Raw genomic sequence first — 25,638 nt, 5'->3', positions numbered from 1 at the left:
CCAGCAGTCTCACACCGAGAAACGGCTAGGCACTGTTGCTTAACCTGTTAATAACCATTCATTAAGGTTAGTTTTGTGATGCTAACAGTTAGGTGTCATTGTGGGCATAACTATGTCTTGGACAGCTCACCCTCCTGCAGCAGTAGACTTATGACGCACAAAGAGAGAGATTGGGGCAAGGAGGGGCTGAGTGAATCGATATGCTGTGTGTAGCTCTAAAATACAAAAAGGGATTTATTGGTTTAGAATCACAGAGATTGGACAAATTGCAAGGTTGTGTAGAACTTACAGCGATTGGTTGAATTCGCATTAAGAGGCTGCAGTTGTAATAACTTTGATCCCCTGATATTGCCTGAAGCAACAAAAATTTTTTAATACCAAAAACTTGCTAAATTAATGACATACCCATCAGCCTTAGCTGGACTCTATTTATTAACATATGACAAATGTTAGCATGTTTTCATGCAAAACTGAGATGCTAAATATAGCAGCATTACCTTAAATAACAGAGTTTTAGCATGGTTATTGTTAGCATGCATTCATTATCTAGCTCAAGCAACAACTGTTCTAAGTAGAGCCTCACAGGGTCCATAACATGGCTGTAGACTTTTGGTATAGTTATTGTATCATTGTACAGTATGTAGTGGTCCAGTTGTTTTTTTGATGCTGCCTTTCATAATATTACATTGTTTCAACATGCTTTAATAGCCAAGTGGCAGTTGCTTATTAGGGCTGTTTTCTCTTGTGGTGAAGAAGGACATCTAAATCTCCAGTAGCTTTGTTTTACAGTTCATACGGAGAGGTTTTCTGCTGTTGGTTAACCTTTAATTTTTAGTGAAGGGTTTTTAACTATTTTGCCAAACCACAAACCAACCATAAAGTTGTCACTGTAAACATTGCTTTAACCTTTGATCCGAGTTTATGATTTCTCACTGAAGTTAAATTTTAGCATCAAAAAACAATACAGCGGCATTGCAAAATAGTGTTTGTGCAAAAAAACGTGTTGGCTGAATATATTGTTCCCCAACTTTCTCTCCACTTAACATGATCATTTTGGGGCCTTCCTTTGGTGGATTAAAGATTTATGGGAGTTGGCAAATTAGGTTGAATTTAACAAAACTCAAAAGATTATATTTTCATATAAATGACTACTGCCAGTTTCTCTTCCATTTTGTCGCTGCCAGATTCAATGACCAAACATAAACCAATAAATAATCCAGTGAGTGGAGATTGGCTTCTTACAGCTGCAGATGTTCAATGAACAGGAATATATGTGGCTATATGTGTTTATATGTGGCTGACAAGCTTGCTCATCATTCACAAACTGGTTAGCTGCTTGCACCATAATCATAGGTGGATCATGAGACAGTGGGCCCCTGGGCACAGGTATGCAGAGGGCCCCACCACCTCTCCTACAGAGGAGCAAGACACAGACTTTGTGGTGGTTTTGTCTCTTTGAAAACGTTATGCATCTTTATTTGTTTTTGGTTTTTTTTTGTCATTTTGTGTCTCCTTGTGGTTTTGTGCCTTTTTTTTTACAGCCGTTCTGTGTCTCTTTGGCATATTTTTTGTGTCTTTTTGGTAATTCTCTGTCTCATTGTGGTTGGTTTGTGTCTCTTTGTATTTTTTCCCTGTTTTTTGGATTTATTTTGTGGCTCTTTGCAGTTTCTTTGCATGTCATTTTGTGTGTCTTTGTGGTCATTTTGTGTGTCTTTGTTGTCATTTTTTGTGTCTCTTTTTGGTTTGTTTTGTTTCCTGTTTTGTGTTTATTATGTGTTTCTTTGCAGTTCCTTTGCATCTCTTTTTGGTCGTTTTTTTGTGTCTTTGTTGTAATTTTGTGTCTTCATGGTCAGTATTTGTTAATTTGAGTGACATTCTTGCATGCCCCCCTCGACATTTCATGCTCCTGAACCTCTATTTGGTATGCCTGTTTTGTCGTCCATCCATGACTATAATAAATGTGTGGACTTGTAGTGAGCTGTTGATCCTGTTGCTCCCTGTGCCAACACACCATTAGAGGTGGTAAGGAGCTAAAATGTGACATCTCTATTCAAAGCTAATGTCAAATGGTATTAAAAAAAAAGTGTGAAACCTGTCACAAATACAATATTCACACTACAATTATGTCTTGGTGGCACTCCCTGAAATACAGCATGTCTGTATAACTCTGCTTTTCCTCCCACTCTCTCTCCTCACATACACACACACTCCCTCACTCTCGATCTGCTTAGATCTGCAACATCTAACTGCCACTTAACCTCACTTTCTCTACTTACCCATCTGCTCGCCCCTTCAGCTTCCAATCCATCATCCAGCCGCGCCTCTAGCCCTTTGAAATGACTCTACTAGTCATGAACAACATTAACCCCCCACCCCACCCCCACCCCCCCATTCAAATACACACACACATACATGTGATCAGATGCCCCTTTACCTCTACTCAGAGTGCAATCTCAGACTACTTCACCCCTGCATCCGCCTCTCGCTGTGGAGGCAGTTGTTTCTCTGCTCTGCTTTCCTTTCTTTATGTGTAACATTTCTCCTTTATAAGGAGCCTGAGAGTGGCTTCATCATCATTGGCCTTTTCATTCACCTCGCCTTTGAACCTGGGAGTTCTGTGCACTCACACACAAACACAGATGTACTCACAGATATAAAAATACACTCCATTTATGATACATTGGTACTAATTGGATTTCAGCCAAAGGACACACACAGACTTATAACTAATGTTGCAGCTGTCTTTATCCCAGTATTATACAGCTTATTAATAGATTTGATGGCAGAAACTGAATATAATATAAAAAGTATGTTTGGTGTATAATCACTTGAAAATACCTTTTTGTTAAATCTATAGAGGGAGTTGGCTCTCTTCCATGGAGATTGCCATGTTGCACCATCATGTTTCTACATCAAAACTGCCTCTAGATAGTTGTTTGTTTTTGCATTGGCCACTGTTAGCAGCCCCTCTGCAACTGGAGTCGGAAAAAACTGTGATTTTCTTTAATGTAAAACTGCTCTTTTCAGTGTTTTTACCTTTTTTAAATCCCTGGCTCATTTGTTTTGTAGAAAAAGAGACCTCTGCAGATAATTTGGCTTATGGTAAAAACCTCCTAAATGTCTGGATCTTTAGTTTTAAGAGAAAAAAATGTGAGCACACATTAGCATGTGCTTGGTTAGCAGGCCATCTATGGCATGCCAGTGTAAAAAAAAAACAATGATTTGTAATGTAAAAACTGTTTTATTCTGTGTTTTTACTGGTTTTCATCACCTGGTCTGTTGTTTGGGAGAAGAAGAGACCTCTGCGGTTAATTCGGCTCCTGGTGAAAAACATTTGACTGAAGGAATTCTAACTGGGGAAAGTTTCAGCTGGTTGCAATCTGCAGTCCTCACCACTAGATGCTACTAAATCCCCTCTAAATCTTACACACTGTTCCTTTGAAAACATGAAAGGGAAAGTAAATCTAAATAAAAGCGATCCATCCTTTGGTGCTTTGGTGACCCAGTTTGATATCAGGAATTGCTGCATGTGTTACCGAGTCAGCATGTGTGTGGTATTTGAGGAGCAGCTCTTTGTAGTGGGAACATGCACAGTCTGCCATTCATAAGACATTTATTATGTTTTGTCTACCTGCATGTCTGCATGGTTACACTGAACCACATAAAAGCTGAGCAAGTCGAACTTGAACTGATATGAAGAGAGTTTATGAATTTCAACCTCCTGACATGCACTGACTTCAGTACACCGTGTGTGCATATCTATACAATATGAGTGTGTTGGCATTGAACCTCCGAGCACATTAGACCATATATAGGATGCTCTGAATTGTCTTTCCTTGGAGATAATAAATGTCTTATCTGCACCAACATCAGCTGTAAAAATATCATATACAAGAATGCGTAGAAATAACATAGCTTCTTCTTGATCTCTCTTTATCCATCTCTGTCTGTTTTTTTTTTTTTTTTTTCCATTCGTTGACTCCTCCTGTACACGCTGCCTCTCCAGTGAAGTGGCTGCTCGCCGGCTGTGATGCTGCTGACTGACTCTTTAACTGCTGTTGTGGCTCCTCAGGGCTCTTATGTGCTGAAGAATCATATGGGCCTATATTGTGTGCAATTGTACAGGCACTTTTGGTCAATAACTTGCATAGAAAGAGGCGACCATCTTTAGAGACTGAAGATCTTCACACTCCAGCACTAACCAAGTCTGAGCAAGATAACTATTATTATTCAGAGTCAAGCCAAATAATTTTTTTCTTTCATGAAGCACCTTGTGTAGATATTGAAAAAAATCCCAGTGATAATCACAGGATGACATTAAATTTAATTTAAGTAGCCACTGTTATCATTAAAAGGATGACATTATTATGTTAATGATTTTATTTTTTTTTGTCTTTAATTGACAGGACAGTTATCACATAAAAGCGGGAGAGAGAGGAGAATACATGCAGCAAAGTGCCATGGTTGGAATCGGATATGCGGACGTAGCCTTTGTCCATGGGGCAGCCACTCTTACAGGTGAGCTACCAGGCACCTAATTTGATAAATTTTTTTGGGTGCTGACTCACAGATTCACTCATTCTATATTGAAAACCATTTTTGTTACTGGCACGGACTCCTCACTAATCTTTCCGAAGAGTTTCATAAAGAAACAGAGTTGCAGTGTGACCATCACTATCATTTGACAGAAGGTCATGGCCTACATGCTTCCCTTTGTGAATAAATGTGCTTTCCGCAGTGCGCATGTCCCCAGCCTGCAGAGCTTTTGCAGTCTTGTTCAGTCTGCGTCACAGATCAACGTTGGTGGCGGGGTGTGAGCTGCCCAGAGGAGAAGAAAGTGAGGTGTTGGAGGGTTGTTGGGGGCGCAGGGGGGACCCTGCTAGAAGGAGAGATGGTAAAGATAGAAATGGACGGCACGGACACAATGTCTAATGGCAGTTCCAGCTGAGAAAACAAAAATACCCAAGGAACACTAAAACCTGAGGGGTGAAAAATATGTGGGTCTGGCGAGAGGTCAGATTCCCCACCGTATCTAATTCAATTTTACAAACTGTAAGAAAACACGCTGCTGCTCTCCAGGCACTGGGGACATGCGCTGCAAATATGTCAGTTTTTACACTTCATAATGAAACTTTTTCTTTATATTAATAAAAAATTTCAGTGAAATGATTTCACATTTTTCCAATGCAGTTATGTTTATTTGGCAGCAAGGAATATTTGGAATTTCATGTCAATACTTTGAAATAAGGGGAAAATTAGTAGCATAGAAATATCTCAAAAACCCAATTTAATAACATTTTGTTTTTTATGACAAGCTTAATACTATTATTTCAGTGAGATATGGGAGTCCTAGGGTTATTTTTTGCAGCTTTTATCAAAATGGCAGATCAAGCAGAATAACAAGAACATCTGTGGAAGCTAGACAGCCTATCAAATAGAAAATAATTTTTGCAAGTAGCTAAAATAGTGACTTTTATATACAAAAATCACATTTTACTTTGCTGTAGATGCTTTATTTAAAAGCAGCGCATCCAGAATTAGAGAAACGTATTCTAATATTCAGCCTAGGTTTCATGTTGTTGCTTAGTGTGACATCTTGCACTCTGAATGCAGCCCTGTTCCAAAAGGACACAACAGGCTGCAGAGCGCTGCATGCAGTCTTGCTGGTGGTCTGCTCAGGCCTGGTAAAGACATTAGTGAAGCATTCTGGGAGAACGGGGAGTCCCATAGACAGCGCTCACTTCTCTAAATAAACATTAGTCTTAAAAAGTTTGGCCCCGCGACCTCAGCGTGATCGCATTTCACTCTGGATGGTAAACTTCAATTTTATCGCGAGGTTTTCCCCTATACTTTTGGAAAACACACTTTCACGCTGAAAAAGATTAGATAAACAAAGTTTCATTTTCACCTGGAGGCTGCTGTGTCCTTGGTATTTCTTATATCACACCCTGAGTTGACTTTTGTTTGACTTCACTGATTTACCTCCACGTTTGAAGTGTAATCATTACACTCTTAAAAACCATTAGGCAGACATCAACGCATATGATGCACTGTAAACTCTGACAGGTTGATCTTACTTAAAATAATCTTGGAAACTGATTGCCTTAAGAGGGGATAGTAAATATAACTATGAACTGCAATTTGTGTTCACTTTAGATCTAATTGTTAAGTTTACTTAAAATGTATCTGTATTTACTTAATTTTGTAAAGTTGTTGCAACTGAAAGATGACAATTCAAATTACCCTGTTCTTTCTAAGTGTTAGAAACTAACAGTAAACCAAGTTAGTCTGACTTAACTTGATCATGACAGAGGATTTTACCAATGATGAATTTAGTAGATCTGCAAGCTCTGTTCTGATAAAATGTTAAGGAAAATGCAAATATGATTGACTTGTCTCCAATCAGCAGAAAACAGATATATTGCACAGTAAACTTGGTTTACTGAAGTCACTACAGCGATTTATTTAAGTATACTTGTCATATTTATTTATTTATTTTATACTTGCCTTATTTAAGTTGCAACAAATGCACAAAACCAAGTAAATATGAGTACATTTTAAGTAAACATAATAATTGCAAACAAATTAAAAATCGGTTTTGTCAGATTTTACAGCGTAGTTACAGGAAAGCAGACAAAATGAAATACTTGCATCATGTCAAAGTGATGACACAATCCTTAATGTGTGCAACATTTAAGGCCTTTAAAAAAAAGAAAGAAAGGAAAAAGTCAACATTTGTCCTTGGGTTTATCTTCATTAGACTAATTAAACTCCAATGTCTTAATTGAAATAAATGTATGCTATGCTGTTTATTTCGAATTATTTTGAATATTTTAAGTTTAAAATTGGTTGGCAAGGAAAGCTAAAAGCAACATTTTTTTTCAACTCAGACTCACTAACTAATTTCATGCATAACGGCACATTAATTCCTTTTTTTGGCCCACTGGGGGAAAATTACAGCACATATAAGAAACCGACGAGGGAAAAACGTTTAAATCCTAAATCAATAATCACAGGGTATAATAACTGGGTCGGACCGCTGCCATTATCCGCAGTGGATCCTCGCTGTGAGTGTAATGCGCTGGCATCAAAGGTCAAATGGAAGAAGCCAGTAAAAGCGCCCGCATGACACCGCTGATTGTGTGTGAGAGTCGACCAGCAGCAGCTGCGCCTCTCTATCAAAGCGACTCAGAGAAAAGTGCTGCACACTCGCCTCTCCTTTAGTGCGCGTCCCGCTGAAGCCAAACTGAGGACAGGCGCTGATGGAGAAGACTCATGTTGCCCGATGTGAGGTCCGGGGACCACCAGGGGACGTTAAAAGGCGTCCAGTAGGTCTCCATAGAAAGCAAAGGAGTAGTTTGGTGTAATTCAGTAATAGCAGAGTGAGTGAATGTGTAGGTTTTTGGATTACTTGGTGTTGATTTTACCTCGCACCTGTGTTGAAATGAAAGGGAGCCAGAGGGCAGCTCTCCCCTACATGAGACCACCTGAGCTCCCTGCTCTAAAATGTAATAAGTAATGCAGCTATTTTAATTACCTTATTGAAGTTATGTAACTTATTCTATTTAATTACTTTAAAAAAATCTAAACTGAGCAATAAATAAAGCTAAAAAATGTCTAGAAATAGACTTTGCCAAAAGAAAGCATTCCTCAGTGAAAAAATGCTACTGGCACCTGTAGCCATACTGTTATTTTACATTCCCACCACCATAAATCACTTCAAAAGTATATGAGCTTAATATGTATTTTACTTAAGTAGAATTTCAGAATTGTAGAAGTTAACATTGTAATAATGGCCCCAAAAGCCTTGAGATTTACAGTGTTTTACTGTATTTTGGAAAAACTTTACATCCCTGTTCAAATTTTGCTGTATTTTATAGCAGCTTGTTGCAGTGCATAATGAACTTTTTACTGAAAAGATTAGATTCCATAATGTTATAATCATAACATTTTCTCAGCAATCGTAACCAATTGTTATTGCATTTACTTTGTAATTTAATTACATGTAACTAGTTACCCCAACACTAAATCTTCATAGAAAAATGTAATATTTAGAGAATATTTAAAGCCCAAAGCTGTAAAGGATGCCATTTGAGCAGGTGCGTAAATCTGACAGACTGAAAGCTGAGATTCAAAAAATAAAACATAGTGATGATGATGATTTAAAAAATATATATTCTTAATTAGTGTCAGTGCTCACGTACTTCAGCTTATGTTGTTGGTTCGGAATCTCAGTGTGCACAGTCCTCTGTCTGGTAACTTTTTTAATCTACTGGCATTTGTGCATCGGATACTGGATCAAGACACGCCTCATGTGTTTTATGCACTTCTGCCTATTGGGCCTTTTGTTTAATCATTGCGCCTGCGCGTAATTTGCTGTCAGGTGGCTTACGTGACGCATCTCAATCATGTTGTGCAGCGTGTGTGGACGCTTGGAGTTGGATAGAGTGCATGTGAATGTTGCCTTTGTCATGTAAAGCAGCTACAACTGCACGTATACGGTTGTTTGGTTGAGAAAGTGTTGCGAAAAAAGTTATCATAATGTAAAGTGAGGTGTATCAATAGACAGATTTTATTTTGAACAGTACATATTATTTTATAGTTTCATGATCTATTCATCTAAAATGTTGTAGGGACAAAAATCTGATCAAAAACTTAAAACAACAATCCCAGCTTCTGCAGGAGGCTGCAGACTTTATAGTAAACACATCTTCACTCTTCTAAAACAAGCCTGAATGACGGGTATCACCTGCTATCATGTTCTGGTGATCTTTGCAGCCTAATATCTGCGGTCATTAATACCTCTGCCCCGACACTATGTGTGTATTCATGTGTGTGCCCGTGCACGCGCGCGCCCTCCTCTTTTTTTCTTCCTGCAGCAGGTGTTCGTTTAGTGTGTCAGAGCCGGCGGGGCGAAGATCTTCCAAAGTTAATATTGTGTTTCCAGAGATGATGGGGAGTTCACTGTCCTCGCTTTATTTACACATTCTAAATTAATTAAGCGAAGGATTCCTCTGTCTGTTGCAAAAACACGGAGGCTGCAGGGAGACTGGGAGCAGCGAGGGGAGGCTGTGATTTATAGCGGCGGTGCAGCTCGAGCCGCGGCTCGCCTCTCCTCCAGGCCGGGGAGCCGCGGACCGGGCCAACATTCCTCTGCGGGGGCGAGGAGGCTCGTCTGCTGCGCGCGCTCACACACACACACACACACACGCACACATACAGGAGAATGAAGAGAGAGGGGTGGGAGGTATAAGGGACAAGATATTTGTTTCATAGAAAGTGAGAGAAGTAGCGTCTCGGCTGTGGTTCATTGGAGGAGAGTGTTTAAGAGGCTGTCCCCAACGGTCTCAAAAGTCAGGGACCACACGTAGGACTTTTTGTGTGTGTGTGTGAGAGAGAGAGAGAGAGAGAGAGAGAGAGAGAGAGAGATGGAGGGCAGTGTTTCCATTATGTCTCAAAATAATAAAATTTGGTTTGTTTCCATTATTTGTTCACTCCCTAAATTTAAAGCCCATTTACAACATTTTCCAACTAGATATGCGGCCTGCATGGCGTGTCTCCATTCTACGGCCTGATGGGACACAGTTTAGGAGACTCGGATATATGTATTACAAATCTTAAACCTTCACCTTTGAGTGATCAACGCAGGATATAAGCTTCAATAATAATACTGAATGTAAAGGAAAAGGACGTATGTTTTGTTTCTGTTAAGCATCAAATACTTTATTTCCTGCGTTCTGGTAAAATTTTCTGCATTTTTTGCATCGATTTATGGTGGAAACGCCTTTAATTTCCTCAAAATAAAAGTCCTCTACTTGCATGGTGGGGGACAAACAAATGCACGTGAGAACACCACAAAATCTACGCCTACAGGTCTTCTGTTGGCACCACCTGCAATTCCCGTCTGCCCTATTTGTCTAATGTGGCAACATCATCTTTTGCATGCTATATCAGTCCGTTAAAGATAGATATTTAATTATTAAAGCCTTTAATAATTAAATACCCCCCTTTAATTTAAAGGGGTTACTATTAATTTCAGGGGGGCTTAAACTCCAAAAGATCTTAAACAGGCCTGTAATTCTACGTCGGTAGTGCCGCCCTTCATTTTAAACCATTAGGCTATAAAGTAAATTAATGCATAAGCATATGTGTATTTTAGGAACATCCATAGCCTTAAACTTCATTCGCAGCTTTGTTTTTGGAGGATAGATGTTGTTTGTATTGTTTGTTTGTGTTGTATATAGTATTTTAGTAATGGGCCTATTAGGCTATATATTGTTAGGTCTATGTATAGTTAAGAATGGCATCCAACAGTTTCAATTGACGAGCTTGACCTTGAAGATAGTGGCCTTACATCTCTATAACACACACACGCGCGTTTCCTCGTGGCGTCAGCACAGCCTGTCCTCGCGTCCTTCAAGACGCAACAATATGCATCGATCTGGGACGGTACGTTATTGGCAAGGCAGAGAAAGAATTAAGCAAAACCGATTTCATTTAATCCCCTGTTGTCACGCGTTGTTCAGTTGTTCAAGACGAAACTCTAATGATAATTTGACGATGATGGTGATAATATTAATAATACCGTAATCGCTTCGTGCTACTCATTTCCCTGCTAATCCAAAAAGGAGAAAAAGATTTAGAAGTAGAGATAAATCTAAAATTCTGCTGACGACTTAGTCTATAAATAAATTAAAGTGGCACAAAATGCGGCTTTAAGTGCGTTTACGCCCGAACAGGGCATATGGGAGCGGTTAGACAGAGATGAGAATTGCCTTGAAATGTATAAATGTGTTTTTGGTGACTGTTGAGTCATTTGGCTGTCACTTCACATATCACTCACTACTTATTTCGCTTGAGGAAAACGTCACGAAAAAAATGACGGATGTCGTCGTGGTACCTAAATAAAGACGCGCTGGGTGGTCCTGAAGTGACAGGGAAACCAGGATTAACGCGTCAATATATGAGCGGTTATGATGTCCTATTAGGAGTCATATGAAATGAAAGGGAGCTGGAAAGATGCTCCCCCGGATGTGTTCAGTGTTTGTGGTGGTTTGAGGAAGAGCAGGTCTATTCTAGTCACAAGCCTGTAATCTTGCAGCGAAGATGGACAGTGTTGGTGCGCACTCGAGCTGAAAATCTGCAGAAATGGGTTCAGTCTCAAATCGTCCATTTTCAAAGCTGGTGCCTTTGGCTGAATCTCATGGCAGATCCAGTGTGGGTGTGTGTGTATGTGTGTGTGCGCGCGCGCGTGTGTGCGTGCTTTGTGTCTCGTGATTTTTATTGGCTTAGTTTTCGTTCCTGTCGTTATTTAAATGCTTTTTTAACCACCTCTGCAAACGCTTCATGTGGATTTTAATGGACTGATGCGGTGCGTAATGACTCCCTGTCAGAGCGAGTGCGCGCAGAAAACTTCAATAGGCTGCTAATGTTTTTTCCACCTCATTTACTTTGCAAATTATATATGCAGGATATCAATTAACAGCACGGATACAGCGGCTAGAAAAAGCTCTAATCAAAATGATTTCCCCCAAAACCCTCGTGCGATATTTATCAATTGTCTAATTTGCACCAACAGGGAGAGAAAAAAACAATAAAATAAAGGCTGCGTCTGGATAAAGAAAGTAGTGTTGGTTTTCGTTTCAAAGACTTTCAGTGAGCTGTGCTGAGGGAAAACAGAGGAGTCAGCCCTCCCACCCTTCATCCTTAATAATCATCTGTCAAAACACCCACAAACTAATTTAACCATTTGCACACAGATTCTGGTAAATAAAGGAGGCTTTACACCCCCTTCTGTCTGGAAACATGTGCTCCAACAACTCTGAAAAAGACCAATAGGCCTGTTTTCTGTAGCCGGACGAGTCCCACTGCTTCCTTTATATGTATCCCGAGACAACACAGATGACATGAAAGCGGAGCAAACCGAGGGCCTTTAGAGAAGATTGCTTTTCAGGGCTTCTAAATGTGTGTGGCTGGTCTCACAGGGGACCGCTCGCTGCGCGCACATTCACTCCCCTGGGCCAGGGGTCCGCGCAGACAACATCAACAAACGGCCAAAAAGCCGCATTATGGTGGATTAGGGAGCCCGATGAAAAATGCTGCTACAAATTAGCAACGAAAGCCCCAAAAGGACCGTGGGTATATCCTTGTTCACTTTCAATTACAGACCGACGAGGCCCTGCTAACGTCCCCCATTCATTTGGGGCCTTTGTAACTTGCTAGAAAATAGTCCTTTGCAAGCGAGCGAGAGCCACACAAGAGGTATACTTGCGCACTGTTGCGTGATATTCATGACTGCTGTATACATCAAGTCTTGTTTGAGATATTTCAACTGAATTTTGCGCGTTTTTCACGCGTAAAAAAAGGCGTCTTGATTAACTGCATTACTAAGAGTCTTTTATTTAGTCTGATCACCTTGTTATAAATTAATTATATTTAGAAACTGCATGACTGGAGCAAGAATAAGTACTAAGATTTGACTTACATGTGCAATTTGATGTAAAAATAGAATGTGGAAATCTTTACTGAAGGGAAACAGATAAAAATAATAAAATAAAACAAATAAAATATAGTTAAAATGAGAATAAAGAAAACTTTTGGCTTTCGTTTGCATTTTTAAAAAAATATTAGCAAAACCAGCATTTAATTTAACTAATGGGCTGCTGTTATTTATTTTATAGAGCCGTCTTTTTGTGAGTTCATGCAATAAAAAAATAACGATTTTGTTTTCAAATTCACAAACATTTATTATTCTTGTCATTACAACAAAAAAATGACCTATGAACATTTAGGTGTCTCTCTCTATTGGCAACACATGACATACTGTATGTTTCACAGATTAACTTGTGAAATAGATAGGAACGAACAACAATTAAAAAGGGTTGAGAGAGGTAATGCGCTCTTTTATACCAAAAACCACTAAGTGTCCACCGACGACATGAAATGATATTGTCACAAATTCACCATGTAGAGGAGGATCAGGGGAGGAGGGAGTGATAAATGGTTATTTTTGTGTCTCCCCCTCCTCTTTGTCTCCATGTGCTTTCTAAGTAAAAACCTGAGTTTGCCGTCTCTGTCAGCCTATGTCAACAACAACAGTGCCATTTTCTCACGACGCACAAAATAAAAACAATATAAATCATAAAGTTCTTAATTATATTTTTTAAAAAGTCGGAAATCATCCCCATAGCCATGGGTTTTTAACTTATGTTAAAATAAGGATCTTTTTCTCCCACTGACAAATGGAGGCCAGACTGCAGGCCAGTACTGTTTAAAAAAGAGTTTCTCTTCCTTTTGTCTCTCAATATACACATATTTACAAACCATAAATTAACATTTCTCTCCTTACATTGTTAGGAAATGGGGAGAGCCAGAACACTCTTATTTCAAGAGTGTACAGCCTACCTTCACATAGGATGAAGCCACATTTGGCTTTTTAATAAATTCATTTTTGCCATTATTATTATTAAACTGTAAAATCTGATGTGTTGATTTTACTTGAAAAAATCTAGGAAACCGATTGCCTTTAAAAACGTAAGTAAATATAACTAATAGTTTTAATTTACGTTTACTTGATATCTAATTGTTAAGTTTAGTTAAATTTTTGTTATAAATACTTAATGTGAGACGTTGCAACTTAAATATAACAAGTATATTTGAATCAATCTTTCCAACTTTTAGCAACGTAATTAAACCAACTTTACTGTGCTATAAATTCTGACAGCTGCATTCTAACATCTGCATATATTTGTATGTTCTCTAACATGTTAAGAAAACAGAACTCGCAGATCTCTTAATTTCATCATTCTCTTTGTGATGATCAAGTTAAATCAGACTAACTTGGTTTAATGAAGTTGCTAACACTTAGAATTGCCATATTTCAATTGCAACAACTTCACGAAATACAATAAGTACAGCTAAATTTAAAGTAAGATTAACACTTCGATATAAAATAAATAGAAATTAAGATGAACAGTTATATTTACTTCCCTTTTTCCAGGCAATCGGTTTCCAAGATTATTGCAAGTAAGAGCAACTTATCAGATTTTACAGTGTATTTTAGAAAGGACAAGTGTTCATATTTTTGCTGGAAAAAGTCTGACCCTGGGGCCCGGGTTGTAATATGCTGTCCTGTGAGAGGTTCAAATGATTGGAAGCAGAGGCCAGAGCTGGGCTCAGTATGGCCAGGATCTGCGCCTGGCTGCCCGGCTGCGCGCTGTAGGAAGAGGCGGTGGAGTTGGCCGCACCGATGATATTGTCAATGGAGAATGAAGGCCTGCTCGGGGTGCTGGAGTCCGTCTTGAGAGGCGGCAGAGAAGGGCTCAGTTGAGGGTAAAAGGGCTTTCTTAAATCGGCGCCTAAAAGGGAGGGAAGGGGATGCGGCGCAGGGAATATGGAGGCTGATGAGGGCAAGGTGCAGGGGGCGTTTGGGAATGGAAATGAGCCACCTGTGTGGTGTGGGTGATACGGGTTGTGGGCTGCGTGGAAGTTCTGCAGCTGAAGTCCATAGTTGTATCCGTACGGGCCGTATCCAAAGCCGGGTAGAAAGCCAGCAGACTCCCTGAGGATCTCGTTAGTTTGGTGCCTCTTGAAGCGCTTCCTCCTGCGCAAGAAGCTCCCGTTGTCGAACATGTCTGCGGAATCCGGGTCTAGGGTCCAGTAGTTTCCCTTTCCGGGGTTGCCAGGCTCTCGTGGGATTTTCACGAAGCAGTCGTTCAAGGAAAGGTTGTGGCGTATGGAGTTTTGCCATGCGGGGAATTTCTCCCTGTAATAAGGGAATCTGTTGCTGATGAACTCGCAGATCTCACTCAGAGTGAGCCGCTTCTTTGGGCTCTGCAGAATGGACATAGTGATTAGAGCGATGTAAGAGTACGGTGGCTTTACAAGTGCACTTTTTCTGGATTTGTCGCCGATCACGGTGCCGACCTCTGCGCTGGAGCCCATTTGGTCTGACGGGCATTCGGAGCTGCTGAGCCCCGGAGAGGAAACTCTCTCGGCCGCGTTCTGGGAGTAATTATCGTCCGAGTCATTGTCCAAGTTAAACTCGTGGTGAATGTACTTTCCGTCCTTTCCAACGGATATGTCACCCCCAACCACGTCGATGTCCACATCTTCGGACAATGCAGAGCTGTCGGACATATCCGTCCCTAAAGTCATCCTCGGAGACACCGCTTCTCTTCCCCCTCTCTCCCAGATTTCCTCCTCCTCTGGTCCGGTGAGGCTACCGAGCGAGAGCGCGCGCACACTCTCCCTCTCCCCCTAACACCCACACCAGACTTTTGCAGCTTTACCTCCAACTACTGAATGCACACATGGCTAGAATCTATTGAAAAGATAAATAAGTCTTTGACCTGTGGATTTGGCGACTCCGGGTCGTCCGAGGCTGGTCAAGCAGGGCCGCGCGAGGTTCTCCTCATCGAGCAGAAAACTTCTGGCTTTCAGGCGTTAAAAAGCAGTCAAAGATCACCAATCTTGAGTTGTGTTTTCTTGAGACACGATTGTTTCCCGCTGTGATCAGTTTGTGCCGTAGCTCATTTAAAAAGCTACTTTTGGATATCCAAGTGTCTTTCCAAAATGTCTTTTACGCACGGGGTTGGGTAGGTATCCAGCCAGACTATCACACTATCCTCCTTAGCTCTCAAAAGGTATTTATAGGAGCACGCTGATCACGTGGTCTTTGAGTCACTGTTACCAGGAACTGGACGAAATTGCCCTGCAAAAAGTAGTAATTTGGATCTTGAATCTTAAAAAATATTTCGTTAAAGAAAAAGAAGTTAACAAATAAATAACATTATGTAACATAGAGGCAATATCAATTCTTCATGTGCATATGAACTTATGTTTTGAATTTAGAGTTTCATTTACTTATCATAGATGGAAATCTCGCCTATTATGTGCCTTATGGACAATCCATTAATGAAAAAATAAGAATATGGATTTCTTTAATGCATTAAAGACAAAATTGTATCACTGACAACCCAGTGATGAATTTTTATTTAATCATTTAGAATTCAAATTTCTTTGTGAACATGAGGTTGCGTGACTCAATAATATTGTCTTTTTTTTCTTTTTTTTCTTTTTTTTTTGCAGTGTAAGGCGCGACAAGTATATGGTGTGCTGCGATGATGGTGATTAGGATCTTCATGAAATAGCCTACAGACATAATACCAGTAATACACGCATATCAATATTTAGACAATAATCTAAATATATTTAGAGTCAATATGGTCATATGGTTACAAGTACGTTATAAAAATGTCTGAAAAACATCTGCATTTAAAAGTTTTAAAAGCAAATTAAATACACCATATTATTATTATTATTATTATTATTATTATTATCATTATTATTATTATTATTACACTTTCTTTTCAACCGCTTAATTTGTTGTATTCATAAATTAAATAGGCTATATAAAATTTGCGCCAATTACCTGTAAATTTAAGTTTATAATAAATATCAGGATGTCACTAAAATACGCCTCTTAGCCTACTTTAACCTTGACATTTCATTCTTCTATGTCTCATCTTGAGACGTTTGATCTGTTATATCAGGTTTTTGTTTGTGTCAGCTGCTAAATAAACAGCCCATACAAACGAAGCTCTTTATTCCGTCCCCTAATAAATTGGCCGATTTTGGCCGCACTGAATTTCCTCCTTCAAAGGTTTTGGCCAGTCGCCTAATTCCCTGATCACTTCTCACGGGTTTTGTGTTTTCCTCGTCAAGAAGTCACAGCACTATCCATCTGCATTTTCTGCATAATTCACACTCACACACACACACACACACACAGGGGCACAGTCAGCTGCAACCTGCTCCAATTCGTCTTCGTCAGGAGTTGGAGGCCAGCAGCGGATGACAATGTGTAATGTGTGTTCAAATGTGTGTGTGTGTAAATGTGTGCGGGCTCATTGAGAGCAGGCTGGCATTCCAGTTCATTACGCTGCAGATACACCCAGTTATTGTAATGCATTTGCATTAGCACCCCATTTATCTCAGAGGTCAAACATACAGATTGTAATCATTTTTGTTTAAGCAGGGAGCAACATTTTCACCAAGTCTCGTCTACAAAATATCTGCACTGTTTGTATGTCTGTATCAGTACTCTTTATTGAACCATGCAACTTTTTAAAGACTGAGCCTCTCGTCTGACCGGCCGCCACAAGCCTTTTAAAATCTAAAAAAGGCACTGAGATACCTGACAGCTCCCCGGCACACAGGACATGCTGCTTTCTCCAGGTCTTAGGAGAAGCCATATTATTATGATTATTTTATTTTAGGTCTCTATAACAGACATATTATTATTATTATTATTATTATTATTATTATTATTATTATTATTATTATTATTATTATTATTATATTGTATTTTCATTCCTAAGTCACCAAAGGAGACAACAGTCATGCGTTTTATTTGTTGATTTATCAACCCTGGTCATAGATAGAATAAGCATTATCCATAGTTTACTTGGATATTAAAAATTCTTCATGCCTAGACCTGTTGTTTTACACAGGTGGAATATCTGTCGCCGATCAATAAATGCAATCCACATGACCCTTTTTAGCAACAAAACTATGGGCCTGTTTTTTTTATTTACAACTCGTTTTATTATGTAGCATCAACTTGCACATATTTAATTTTGTTATGGTATTTGGCTAAAAGGGAATCATTTTTATCGATTATCGAATTAGTTAAAATTGGGAATCTACAAATCGTGCGTTGTAGGATATTTCAGGTTCTCCAACTTTCCAAAGGTTCAGTGGGTTTGTGGTTCTTGTGATCCGTGATTTGACCGAATGGAGGAGAGGAGTCTCATCGCTAGTTTGTGGTGTCGAAGCGTCCTCTGCTGGTGACAAAGTGGTAAAAAATGAAATCCTGAATATCCAAATGACAGGAAAGGACATTGATGAGTCCTATTAACATGGGGCGTAATACTACTGAAGAGCCTGTTGAGATGTTGAGAAAGTGGTAAATCAAGCTCAAATTTAAGTCAACAAGCAGATAGTTGTTAATAACATGTGATAGCTATGGAATAATGTCTTTATATTGAAAAAAAATAGACCTGGATAAAGTATATCAAATGTTCACTTTTTACACAAGTATTCATGTGTATTACAGTACTTACTGACAAAAGCAATATAAAAACAGTTTTGTTCCAGCTACCATCACACTTGTAAACAAGCTGTAGGAAGATTGATGTTTGTTTGGTTGGTTTTTTTTATAGTATCATGTTTTTATTGGTATTTATGACATATTTAACATTTTGATTTAGCACTGGGGCACTTTAATTGTTTTATCTTTTTGTGTTTTATCTTGGATGTTGTCTGTGGTGTCTGACAACTGTGTCAAATGGATGCCTTTCACCCTATACTGCAAACCAAATTTACCTACGGGTAGAAATAAAGGAACCTGAACCTGAACCTGAATTACATTTTGGCTGTCAGATTGTGAGATAAAAATTATAAAGCATCTCGCAAACACTAAGACTTTGTGTGAAACAAATTATCCAAAATATGGTGTAATAGAGAACTTGGCTTCAACAGTCTTTGTTTTAAATTAATCAGTGTGTCTGTAAGTACTGGCAAATATATCTATCTGTCTTTATCTGTCTGTCTATCTATCTATATATCTATATTTATATAGCAAAGAATAGAGAAGGAGCACTTTGATGTTTGGAGTTTCAGGAAGAAACATTGACTTTTAAAAGCTGTTTGATTCATGTTTGTTTTTCAGATTTCTGGCCGGATGACATCACAGCGAGACATTTCCAACACAGTGAGTTTTGTTGCATAAATACTTGTCAGCTGTTAGACATTATAATGGTAATGTTCCACTTGTGAAGCCAACCCTTCATTCTTGAGTCTTGAGTCCAGGTTGTGCACATGAAAAGGTGACTTTATTTTCATTTCATTAACAATTTAATTAATTCATTTTATCAGCTTCTTTATGATAGCTATAATGTTGTAAAAACAAACAAACAAACAAAAAACAGCCTCTTGTAGTTAGTGAATAGTCAAATTGATTTCAGTTTTTTTTTACAGTTTCATGTACAGTTCTCAAGACAGGGAAGCCTTTAGCAACACCAGAGATGTATGACAGTGCTTCCTCCTATGATAAAAACTTATTTTTAAAGACTTTAAATCAATTCAGTTTCCAAAACACAATGATAATAATAATAATAATAATAATAATAATAATAATAATAATAATAATAATAATAATAATAATAATAATAATAATAATAATAATAATAAATAGAGCATTCCTGATGTGTGAGACCTTTACAGATCCAAATCTACCTATACAGTACAAAATTAGTATTTGGAACACTTTTAAATGCTGCTTACTTTAGCAGTAGTTTCACAGCTGAGCAGAATTAGTGTAATTAATCATAATCAAACAAACCGCATAAGAAATGCTTGTAAAAGAGTGAAAACAGTCCCACGGGCTGAACATTTTGCTTTTGCTTCCATCTAGTGGTGGAAAGGTTGAACTCGTTTCATTTATTCAGTTCTAGCTGTTCATTCATCCTGAACTAACAGTTCTTGTGTTACACAGCAATAATCAGATTTAGATGGGAACATGCTTTGAATTTGACTTTATGACTAACTGCTTTAACCCTTTAAAATCTGCATCAACATTAGTTTTCTTGTGCTGCATTTAGATGTCTTTCACAAGCATTTAAACCTCTGAAATGTGAGCAAATTGGTTTAATTTCTTTTTTTAAAAACATGAGGGGAAAGGCAACCCACAATTTAGCATGAAATGTCCATTAAAATGAGAGAAATGTGTGAAAGGTGAAAAAAAGAGATTTAGCCAGAATTCTTAGCAAGTTGTCAAATAACTAATGGCCAGAAAATATCCAGAAAACTATAGTTCTAATTACTATAATTATTTATTTTAAATAATATTAGAGAAAGAATATTTATTTTATTCTATTATTATTATTATTATTATTATTATAGTTATTATTATCATTATTATTATTTCACTTTTCCCCAGGTCATTTTTTTTTTTTGTTTTTTTTTTTGGGGGGTGTTTGTTTTTTGTTTTTGTTTTTTTCTTTTCATTTTTTTACTTATTTTTTTCAATTTTTATTTTGGGGTGGGGGGTATGAATTTCTTGCTAATTTTTGGGGTCATTTCTTGTTAGGTAGCTCAATGCCTTCTTTCCATGTTTTTGCATGAAATCAAGCTAATTTGCTCAGGTTTCAAAGGGTTAAACTATCTGTCATGCTCCCAGCTCATGAAATATGGATGTAGATTATCAAAGGCAATTAGCTTCCTGTTTGGTCTCTATTAAGACGCTGTCCCAATTATCAGAGACCATCTTCAAACCAAACACCCAGTGTAGTTTTCATTTACAAGTTGAGCCTCTTCCCTGTTTGATCGTGTGCATGGTTGACCAAATTCAGATGATTATGTCCTTTGGGCTGCAGCAGGTAGGAGGAACAGTAGCTGCAGACTACATGTAGGAGTTTGAATATAACACAGCGCTCACACATATATCGATTGTACCAGTAGCACCCACTGAAATCAGCATAAACTTCATCTGTCCTTAATTTATGAATAGGTTGAGTGCAGCAAAGTGCCTGAGGGTCTTAATGTGAGACCAGGAAGTAACACACCGACAAGTGGAATAGCTGAGCTTTTTATTATTCAATCATGATTTTATTTAATATATTTTTGCATCTTTATATTTCATTCTCTCTCTATTTATCTATCTGTCAAATCACGAATGTCAGAATATAACCACAGGTTGCCTTCTCTTAATCATGTCTGCATGAAAAAAAATTGTACCATTTGAGTACACAAAGATCTATATACTAGTGTTTTTCCTGTGATCAATTATCACACTTTTTTAAATTATATTTCTACATGATTTCATGTGACTTGGGAAGCCATCTGCCAAATTATGATATATTGTTCACTGTTTTGTTTATTGATGAACTAGTTCATGTATATTTATTGACTATATAATGCATGTTTGATATGTTCATTTCTCAATAGAAAAAAAACAATTAAAATGCTAATTAAAATCTAAATAGCAGCTAGCGTTTGATATAGTTGATAAAAAACAGTGAACAGTGAGGAGATCTGTTGTTTTTTAAGCAGGCTATAATAAATGAGCATCCTTGAATTAAAAAAATAATTTTGGTAGCATAAAACTGATAGATTAACATCCATTTTACAAGCAACAACAGAGCATTTTAATTAAAATGATCCTGAATAAGAAGTGTATATTGCAGAATTAAAAATAGTTATTTTCAAGGAAAAACTACCTATAAGTTAAATAGTGATAAAGATTATTTAGACACGTGTTATGTAATAGACTACGGTCCAAAATACCCATAACATCCTTCACATTGTCATTGGTACATTATGTATTCTCTCAATTTCAAGGTACAAAGTCAGGCCACTTCCACCTCTGACCATTTCGAACTGTATTGTAGATTTGAAACCCAGTTACAGCTAAATAGATGAGAACACTTACACTGACACTTTTTTGGTTGTGACTAGTTAGTTCAGTCAGTGTAAGGTTGATTTATTATTCCTAATTTTGCTTTCCTGTGGTTGTATTTCATTTACTTCTTTATTTTACATCATCATTTTGTGGTGATGATAATGGCAAATCTCTTCTTTATATATGGATCACAATTGTTTCTAATTTTTAATGTATACAGTGTCTAATTTATTCGATGTGTTCATCAAAACCGATTTTGTCTATAAGAAAAAATAACACTTTCAAATTAAATCAAATAAATGCTATTTTATTTTGTGTTAGTGGAATATTTTAAAAAAAAACAACGTTTTTGTCTTTTTTTGTATGTTTTGTTTTACTACAGATAAAACGTAAGAATTTTTCTAGTCTTATATGTTAAAGCATTGTTGATTGATTATTCAGAATTTAATCAGGGTTTTTTTTAAGCTGGTTTGATCTTGAATATCTTTTTTTTTTTTTTTAATATAACCTGCTTCTAAATGAAGACAATCTTGTTATAATTTCAGTTAAGATGTGATTAATTTAAATCCTAAAAAAAACAGAGGAGCGTTTTACTTATTGATGAGCCATCGCACATGTAACTTGCAGCTACTCATATCAAATAAGATAAACTACCTGTCATGTTTTTCGCGAATAAAGACCACATTGATACTGTAAAAATGAATTTATTTCCGTCGACCCGTCGTCAGCAATGATAATACTCTTTTCTTTTACAGTATTCAAACGTCAACAAACTATTTACATGAAAAACAGCAGACTGGATGTAAAAACGAACACTAAAACACAGGAAGTGTGAACGAAATGTGGCACAATAAAATACATTAATCTCTCTGAGATACAGTCATGGAATGTGTCAAATGGATCTAAATGGCTTTTAAAAATAGGAATGTTTTTTTTTTATCACGAGGCTCGGTCAAGATATGGGTCATATCTTTGTGTCTGATGGTAAAAATAAGTCAGCGAATTTCTTACAGGAACTTGTAAATCCGTCGTTTAAAAAGTGGCATAATGATATGGGCCTTTTTTAAACGTAGGCCCTATATTAGGCTGTAATATCCCATTAATATTCTTTTTATGTTATGTTATACCAGACATTTTATCTCATATGGGTTCACTGAGGGCATATTCATTTAATATGGGACTATGTAAGAACCTATAATTATTATTATTTTTTTGGGCAAGTATCGTCTCACATATACCGCTCTAGTCCAGACGCAAAGTTGGCTTGTCTCATGTAGGTGTTGTTGTAGGAGTTCATGGGGCTGGAGAGGCCCAGCAGCTGCTCCGTGTGCTCGGCGCAGGAGCCGGGGCGCAGGGCCGGCAGGGACAGCCTGTTCCCGGTGCAGTACACTTGAGAGCTCCCCGGAGAGAACCCGGACTGGGTCATGGAGGGCAGGTTCGGAGGAGAGGCCGAGGAGGAGTACGGGTACCCGGCGGCCAGGTTGGATGACAGATTCCCGCTGTTTCTGCTCAGCATGTTCGCAGAGGGGTTGACAGTCTGGCTCTGGAAGCACGCAGACGGGTCTGTGCCGGTGACCGAGCAGCTGGAGGTCATGGTGCCCAGGTCACCTCCGCCCAGCCCCAGCGCTTGGGAGTTGATGTCTCCTCCCGGGCCGCTCTGCACCACCGTCTGCTGGCTGATGATGTTGTCGATGCTAAACATGCGCGGCTGTCCTTGGCCGGAGGTCTGGTAGTGATGCAGCATGGCCGGATGCGGGGATGTTGCAGTCAGCTGGGAGCCATAACCGGAGCCTATCCCTGCGTAAAGCGTGTTCGGGTATGTTGGCCTTCCCATTGGGGTCGGCGTGAACGCGCTGGAGCTCTGCATGTACCCCGGGTATGTGCTCACATCTGTGCGCTTGAACCTTTTCCTCCTTCTCAGAAAGCTCCCGTTGTCAAACATGTCCTCGGCAGCTGGATCTAAAGTCCAGTAGTTGCCTTTACCAGGTCTGCCGGGCTCCCGGGGGATCTTCACAAAACAGTCGTTGAGGGTGAGATTGTGGCGGATGGAGTTTTGCCACTTCTTGGAGTTCTCCCTGTAGAAAGGAAAACGCTCCATGATGAACTTATAAATACCCCCAAGTGTGAGCTTTCTCTCCGGGGAGTTTGCAATGGCCATGGCGATGAGGGCGATGTAGCTGTAGGGAGGTTTCCCCCTCTGGACGGGCCTCTTCCTGCGGCGGCTCCCGGTGGGCAGGTGCTCCTCGGTCTGCCCCAGAGCGGCTCCATCCTCAGTGCTCGGGCTGCTCCCCCGGGGCTCCGACTTGATCAAAACATTGTCCTTGGAGCGGGCCTGCAGCATCAGAGGCGGCGGAGGCAGCGGCGAGTCCAGACTCACATTTGGAGACATGACTACAGGACTTGCCTCGGCGGGCGAGTGCTGCGTCTCTGCGGTCATGTTGCACATGCCAGAGAAGTAAGAATAATTTGCCAGATTCATAAAAGAAACAATGTGATGGTCTTCCTTTTGGAAAAATGATCAGTAGATGAGGATACCCGCGGAAAACACAAAGGTAGTGTCTGATGATCTCCTGCTCTGGACAAAAATAGCCCCTGTCCTGTCCTGCCCTGGTGTTTGGGGTGGTGTGTGTCAGTCCAGGTGAGAGGAAGGCGTTGACAGTTTTATAAAGAGGGGCAGGAATGACGCCACTGGCTCGCCTGTGACGATGGAGGCAGGAGGACATAACCCAAATAGAGAATTTTAATATCCCTCTGACCCATGTTACTCTATAAGTGGCAGTAAATATACATGAGTTATGGAGTTTGGGCTATTAGTTTACAAAAAAAGGATTTCAGGGTTTAATTACTTAAAAACATCTTATTTTGGAAAGGCCTTGTGTCAGCTCAATTTACATGAAAAGATAGAGAAAAAAAGTACACTGTAAAATCTGAAAAGCCAATTTTACTTAAAAACAAATCTAAAATGGATTGCCTTCAAAGTGTCAGTAAATAGGCAATAACTATTAGTCTTAATTTATGTTTACATTATACCTAATTGTAAAGTTTACTTACAGTTTATTTATATCTGGCATACTTAATTTTGTGAAGTTGTTGCAACTTAAAAATGACAAGTTTAATTAAATCAATTTTTCTAACTTTTTGCAACTTCAGTACACCAACTTTATTATGCAATACATATGCTGGTTGCAAACAAGTCAGCCATGTTTACATTTTCTTAAACACGTTTAAAAAAAAGCAAACAAAAAAACATGCAGATCTCCTAACTTCATAATTGCCAGAATCCTTGTTGTCATGGTCAAGTTAAGTCAGACTAACTTGCTTCACTGAAGTTTGTAACACTTAGAAAGAACAAGGTATTTGCACTTGTTATTTTTAACTTCACAAAATTAAGTAAATACAGCTAAATCTGAAGTAAACTTAACAATTAGATATAAAGTAAACATTAATTAAAATGTATTTATTTACTGTCCATTTTCAAGACAGTTTCCAAGATTATTTTTTAGTAAGACACACTTGTCAGATGTCACAGTGTATATTTGACAGTAAAATCGTGTGAGTTATAGAGTTTGGACTATTAGTTTACAAAAAGGGATTTTAGGATTAAGTTACTGAAAACCCTTTATTTTGATAAGGCCTTTTGCCAGCTTAATTTCCATGAGTTGTAGCCTAGGAAAAAAGCATTATAAAGTTGTATAGTTCACCATTCGTAGTGATGTGTCAAATGCCATCCTGGAACAATTTTAGGTGAGTCCTTTAGTGTTTTTGAGGCACTAACAGAGATTTACTGATGACCCCCTCTCCGTCTGCTGTGCTCTCCCTGCTTTCACTGACAGCTCTGTGTATATCCAGGGCAGAAACAACACTCACAGAGCTGCTCTCTGCTACTCCAAACCCAACAGACAATCCACCGATTGAAAAATAATAACAAGCCACTGAAAACAAGCAATTGAGCTATCAAAGCTTTTGGTGGAAGAAAAGTCAATATCCCTCTCATTTCATTTTCCTTTTCAGAGAGTGATAATCAAACAGAGAGGAGAGGTGTTATCTTATGGATCTTTAAGTCAAAACACAGTTCTGCACACAAGTGGTGTGCAGACAACAGGCTTTAAACACACGCATGTGATAGTGCTTCTAATTGATTATTTAGGCAAATAGAGGGTTGAAGTTTTAAAAGG

General features: G+C 38.7%; 3 protein-coding genes across 4 annotated transcripts in view; 1 reads left to right on the top strand and 2 right to left on the bottom strand.

The window, feature by feature from the left end:
- The window catches only part of LOC121938213 (uncharacterized), a 44,396-nt gene that overhangs the window by 8,678 nt on the left and 10,080 nt on the right, over nucleotides 1-25,638 (top strand). The window contains exons 3-4 of one of the 2 annotated variants that reach the window (XM_088077281.1): nucleotides 4,407-4,518; nucleotides 18,734-18,775. In XM_088077281.1, coding sequence (XP_087933407.1) covers nucleotides 4,407-4,518; nucleotides 18,734-18,775 — 154 coding nt within the window. Of the gene's footprint in view, nucleotides 1-4,406; nucleotides 4,519-4,738; nucleotides 5,052-18,733; nucleotides 18,776-25,638 lie in introns of those variants that run through there. The other variant, XM_088077280.1, reaches the window with a different exon arrangement.
- On the bottom strand, nucleotides 12,721-15,607 carry foxd2 (forkhead box D2). The gene has a single exon (XM_042481478.2). It carries the CDS (start codon nucleotides 15,154-15,156, stop codon nucleotides 14,059-14,061), a length of 1,098 nt encoding a protein of 365 aa, XP_042337412.1. The 5' UTR covers nucleotides 15,157-15,607; the 3' UTR covers nucleotides 12,721-14,058.
- foxe3 (forkhead box E3) lies at nucleotides 22,134-24,073 on the bottom strand. The gene has a single exon (XM_042481468.2). The coding sequence runs from the start codon at nucleotides 23,940-23,942 to the stop codon at nucleotides 22,692-22,694; it is 1,251 nt and encodes a 416-aa protein (XP_042337402.2). The 5' UTR covers nucleotides 23,943-24,073; the 3' UTR covers nucleotides 22,134-22,691.

The sequence above is a fragment of the Plectropomus leopardus genome, chromosome 5 (genome assembly GCF_026936395.1).
Source record: "Plectropomus leopardus strain MGB_pleo_1.0 chromosome 5, ASM2693639v1, whole genome shotgun sequence".
In the NCBI taxonomy this organism is placed as follows: domain Eukaryota; kingdom Metazoa; phylum Chordata; class Actinopteri; order Perciformes; family Serranidae; genus Plectropomus; species Plectropomus leopardus.
This window is presented reverse-complemented; position numbering and strand designations above follow the sequence as displayed.